The sequence below is a fragment of the Patiria miniata genome, unplaced genomic scaffold (genome assembly GCF_015706575.1).
Source record: "Patiria miniata isolate m_02_andy unplaced genomic scaffold, ASM1570657v1 HiC_scaffold_4, whole genome shotgun sequence".
Taxonomy (NCBI): Eukaryota; Metazoa; Echinodermata; class Asteroidea; order Valvatida; family Asterinidae; genus Patiria; species Patiria miniata.
Genome location: NW_024037071.1, coordinates 5105676 through 5111660, shown reverse-complemented (window position 1 = coordinate 5111660; position 5985 = coordinate 5105676). Strand labels below are relative to the sequence as shown.

The window sequence follows — 5985 nt, the reverse complement described above, 5'->3', positions numbered from 1 at the left end:
AAGCGGGAAAATCATGTGACGAGTCACATGATCCAAACCCTGATTTCTCAGTCAGGTAACCTCCCACGGGTAGTTTGGTAAATGAACCATAAGGTACTGGAAGCAAGACCACCCTGTCCCAGGCCAGCTGTTCTATCTATCTTGTCGGTATCGTCTTGTTTGTTTGTTTATAATCTAAATCTTGTTTGTTTACTTATTCCCGAGAGGGAGGTGTATTCATGAACCGACTGATATATCTTTCATTTGCTCTGCATTCAGTCAAAAAGCTTAAAACACTTTGCCTATTTAGAACGACATTTGTGAGTGGATTAAACAGCATTCGAAATCCAAGATATTTCAGTGCATCAAAACAACACAATATGCGATTGGTTCAATTTCAATGTGGTGGGAGGATGAGTGTAGGGGCGGAGCTTGGGAAAGGGGGTGATGTTGTTGATTTCTGTGCTGGGGACGCAAGTATTCCAAGTAACATGAAGACGTTCGTCGAGGGAGGACAGCAAATGTTAGATGCAGCAAAACAGTAAGTAAACTCATGGAGAAATGTGTTTTATTTCTCCATGGTAAACTTGGGTCTAGTTTTACACAGTAGTAGAAACATACTTAAGTGAAAAACATTTTGATCTAGGCCTAGGCCTAGACCTGGGGCGCTAAGTACAGTAGAAGAACAGACCAAATCCACAATTTGAAAAAAAGAAGAGTTTTAGCGCACCAGTACAGTGGGTTTAATTTTGATCGATTTTGTTTTAAACTTTTGATTTTGTCCTAAAAAGTAATCATGGTGATTTTATTTTTATAATCATTCTTATTTGTTAATTATAAAGCTATAACTACATATGTAAGCAATGTTAGCAGTGTAAACTAGCCTGAGACCCAGTAACCATGGTAACTGGCGCGCTAGAACTCCTTTTTTTGAAATTCTTTATTTGGTCTGTCGTATCCAAAAATTTGAAAAAAAGGAGTTCTAACTTCTAGTGCCCAAGTTATAATTACTGGGTCTAAAGTAGTCCCAGGTGTAAATTAGAATGATTACTAACAAACCTTCATTTTCCATTTTTTTTTCTTCAATGAACAGGGTGATATCATCCGGCAAGCATGTCCTGAAAAGAGAAACAGTTACTCTACGAGCTCCCATCAATAACTGTGATAAAGTTCTCTGCGTCGGAATGAATTACAGAGAACACTGTATCGAGCAAAACGTTCCAATCCCAACTGAGCCCATATTCTTTAGTAAGTTTGCGAGTACCATTGTGGCATCTGGGGATGACATCATTTATCCAGATGTCACCGAGGAGCTGGATTGGGAGGTAGAACTTGTCATCGTCATCGGGAAAAATGGCAAAAATATTCAGGTATTATTGAAACTCCGAAGTCCGACCTCTGTCAGATGCTGTTTGTATTTTCTGTTACTGCTTAAATTTTCTTTATAAACAATCTGTTCACCTTTTCTTTCTGACCATGCAGAAGGAAATTATTTAAATTATTTTTAAATATTCGTTTGAAAGGAATCTGATGCCATGGATCACGTGATTGGATACACAGTGGCACATGACGTCAGCGCAAGAGATTGGCAACTTAAGAAAAACGGTGGCCAATGGCTACTGGGTAAAACCATGGATACGTTCTGTCCCGTAGGCCCAGCTATTGTGACTAAGGAGGAGATCTCAGGTACAAAAAACTGAATCAGAAATTCATCTGTGGTTGCAAAGGGGAGTGGCATAACTATGAGCGGTGGGGGGGGGGGGGGGGGGTAGGTGGGGGGAATGTCTCCCAGTGGTCTTCCCCAAATCTCCCCTTTTTGACAATTGAGGGGGCACTTGTGCACGGAGACCATTGGTGCCCACATGCTAATAGGATATCCAGAATCCCTATGCTCGATGTACATGTATGCCACTGGGGAATAAACAAGAAGGAGGGTGAAATTTGATCATCAATAAAAGACTGACAGCTGACAGAGTAGATTGGCCAAAACAAAGCAAATATAATATAGATTGATATATATACAGATCTAGATGATAACTTTCATCGTGAGTTGCAATTTCCTCTCTTGACAGATCCTCATAATTTGGGAATTAGATGCAGAGTGAATGGCGAAACGAGACAAAATAGCAACACTAACGAGTTGGTGTTTAACACAATGCAGCTGATTGCATTTATTTCCAGGTACATGTTTTCTTGCTTGACCATGTTGACAATAAAGACAGTTTAGTAATGATAATGGTGATAAATAATTCTTGTGATTATGTTGATAACAGTGATTTTATTGGTGATACTGGTAGTGATTCCAGAGATTATGCGAGTTCAGCCGGATAAAACAATAGTTTCTCCTCCTCTTTTTCACCCCTCCCAAGATGGTGGATGTATTCTTCCATTTTCTCAACTCTTATGCTGATGTTTTTGTCTCCATTTTACCAGATTCCGTCACTCTTTTTACCAGATTTTGAACTTTCATTCATAGCTGCAATTTTGGAAACAAAAAGACAAATATATTGCAAACTTATGATTAAAAAAAACAAGAAAAAAGAGGTGGGTGGGAAAAACCAAGTGGCAAGGACGAGAAACTGGTTTATTTTTTAATTGGCCTTGATGCTGAAAAAACTAGCTGACGATGTAACAAAAATATCAAAGACAATGGAACATAAGAATTTCATATTGTCAGTGTTGCATTTTAAAAGGTGTATTTCTTTATTTCCCAAAGTTAGATGGAAAATTCCTTTCTGATCCTTGGAACATTCCAAAAACAAGCTTTTTATTTGAATGAGTCATTTGATTGATTATTGCTATATTTTGATCCAAGGTTGCTAACGCTGAGGGCTGGAGATCTGATCTTGACTGGCACACCGTCGGGTGTTGGTGTCTTCCGAAAACCCAAACCAATCTTCCTCAAGGTAAAATGATTTAATCACTTTGGTTAAACTGACATTTGCAGCTAAGCAAAGAGTATTTAATGGGCACATGTAATCTATTTTTTTTAATGCACTCCCTTGAAAGTGCGCCTTTGTGTCTCATTTAACCCTAGTTTCAATTTTCATCTTGCCATTTTCAAGGGTATGTTGCTGCTTTTTTGGTTTTACTGCTTTTTAGCTTGTTCAAGTTTCAATTCAGTAAAACTGAACCAGTTCAGGCAGAATTATTTCACAGGGTATTTGATTACTTTGAGCAAGGATTTTTATGTTAGATCAGTTGGTACGTTAATTCTAGGTAAGGTTCAATTCTTCGTCAGTGAAATCCACATTAGAAATTTGAAAATCCTGTGTAAGTTATTTTCTTATCATTCCCTTTTTTTCCTTTTTTTTTCAGCGAGGTGATGTGGTGGAATGTGAAATCGATGAAATAGGGACCATCTCCAACAAGGTTGTGTAAAGGTCAAAGGTCAACTTGAAGACATATGGATTACAGCCTTATTAATGCATAAACAAAACTGAAAAAATATTGATAAAATCCAAAATGGAGTGAGCAAATGTATGCATTTATTTTTACATCAGTTTTCAAGTTATGGACAAATTTGAATGATGGAGTTCCTTTTGCTCAGTTATTTTGGAGGTTTAAAACTCATTTGGCAAACAGAAAAAGAATTTCTGTCTCGCTCAAACCACAATTATTATTTGCAGTAAATCTTATAATATGGGTTTTCCCGCTCAATTTCAACAAATTAACACCTAAATTAGCTTCAAAGTCATTCATTTTAGTGTGCATTCGAATGCAGTTTCAGATCTTCGTTCAGTTAACTAAAATAAAATGTTCAATTTAGTTTTTTGAGCACGCGATTGGGAAAATAAAACAATCAAATTTAAATTAAAAGTATGCTCATTCAAATTGAAATTGTAGGCAAGGAGCATTCAAATTCGCCCAAGCCATGCGACAAGAATTATGGTCAACTGAATTCATAATTGGGAACAAATATTCGACATTTTGGCATTGGGATTCATTCCATGATTTTGGAGAACAATCACCAGAAACTTGAAAGAATTATATCTATAATTCCAACAAGATAATTATGTATACATCAAGTAAAGGATAAAGAATGCTTTGTTATTTGTAAAGCTTTTTGTTCTCATCGTAACTGTCGGTTACTTTTTGTTCATTTGATGTAATAATTTTGAATGCTCAAAGTGCTAAATTGATTGCACATAAACAGAAAGGAAAGTAAGAATTGAACGTAGAAACCTCATTAAAAAGGTATGCTAAATTAAATTACGATTGGGTGCTATTTAATTGAATGGCGCAAATTTGAATGTCTGTAAACGAAATAAAACGCCATGAAAATGATTAAGAACCAAGGAATTAGTAGCAGTGTGATTAAAATCGTTTATGTACGTTTAAAAATGAAGTTGAATTTATGACAAATTTGAGCGGCAAAACCTACAGCTATGTTACAACATGTAAAATATGAGTACCGTAATTTTCGGAATATAAGCCGCGCGGAGTATAAGCCACAGCACGCAAAAATCTGCAAATTAAGATTTGAAGTCGGCGAATTACTATTAACCGCACCGGGGTATAAGCCGCACGACCGCAGCGGTTTTAGTTTTGTAAAGCCTCCAAATTCTAGTCAAAATGCTCTGAACCAGTTCCATTTTACACTACGAAAGGATAAAAAGGGCCACAAAAGTTATATCAAATCATTTACAGTCGATACTCTTACAAACAAATATGGAAATTGATGATGAGAAATAAACACCTATTATTATATAAACAAAACTTATCAAATTGTTGTGATTACTAACAGTCAACACAATGCTGACATTTTTATGGAATCCATTAATTTCGTAAGGGGTGATTTAGCCCCTGTTTTGAGTTTTACATCGTTTCTTGAATACATTTCAAGAAAAAAATTATAATGTGACGTTGAACAACTGATGATCGAATAAAGAAATGTTTTGAACTCCATGAAAAGTATTTGTTGTCTTTTTTTTTTTTTAAACAGCTAAAATATTTGAACCAGTACATTAAATACACATTTGAATCTCATATTTATTCTTCAAGGCTCGGTGTATAAGCCGCCCTGTGTATAAGCCGCAGTAAACTTTTTCATGGGCAAATTCAACGTACATGTATAAGCCGCGGCTTATATTTCTAAGATTACGGTACATAATTTATGCATACGTGCATCATGTATAATGAAAGATTTGTATGAATTCTTATCTGGCTTATTTAGTCATGCAAGGTGAAATTGCAAACATGAAAAATATTGTCAGTGAAACCATTCGTTTGCTATATGGATAAATACAGGCTGTACAGAATTATTTTTTTATCATAACTCGTGATTATATTTTTGAAAAAAAAACAATTTTTACAAAAATCCCTTTTTTAATTATGCCATCATGTTATTTTACCACGGCAAATATCAGCGCTCCATATTTATTAATATTTCTAAAAGGATTTAAATATAATCATTTGAATTACCTTATGTTAAAAATCACAGATGGATATATAAATTCTGAAAGAAAAAACAATCAAATTTTGAAAATTTAGAACGTGGAAATTTTTTTCACGACTCACAATGTAAAGAATTTTTTTCTTACTTTTTTGTTTAAATTATACTTCTGAAAATACAATTGTAACAAAATCCACTTTTTGATAATGCCAACATCCTGAACATGTTATTTTGCCATGGCAAATATCAGTGCTCCAAATCTCTAAATATTTCTTAAAGGATTAAAATATAATGATTTGAAATACCTTACTTATGCTAAAAAATCTAAGATGAATATATAACGGTTATGAAGGACATTTAATAAAATTTTGAAATTTAGTAGGTGGAAATTTTACCACAGCTCATGATTTAAAGATTTTTTTTTTTCAATTATGCTTCTGAAAATTTTTGATGATATGCCAATTTATGCCGTCAGGCTATTTTGTCACGGCAAATATTAGCACTGCACATCTCTAAATATTTCTAAAAGGATCTAAATGTAATAATTTGAAATACTTATGTTCAAAAATTGCAGATGGAGATATAATTATAAATTATGAAGAAAAAAATAA

General features: G+C 34.5%; 1 protein-coding gene across 1 annotated transcript; it reads left to right on the top strand.

The window, feature by feature from the left end:
* The first annotated feature begins 59 nt into the window (after nt 1–59).
* Nucleotides 60–4277, top strand: LOC119739696 (fumarylacetoacetate hydrolase domain-containing protein 2-like). The gene is made up of 6 exons (XM_038214718.1): nt 60–520; nt 1073–1349; nt 1503–1665; nt 2052–2160; nt 2795–2885; nt 3298–4277. Exons 1-6 carry the CDS (start codon nt 219–221, stop codon nt 3358–3360), a joined length of 1005 nt encoding a protein of 334 aa, XP_038070646.1. The 5' UTR covers nt 60–218; the 3' UTR covers nt 3361–4277.
* The last annotated feature ends 1708 nt before the right edge of the window (nt 4278–5985 follow it).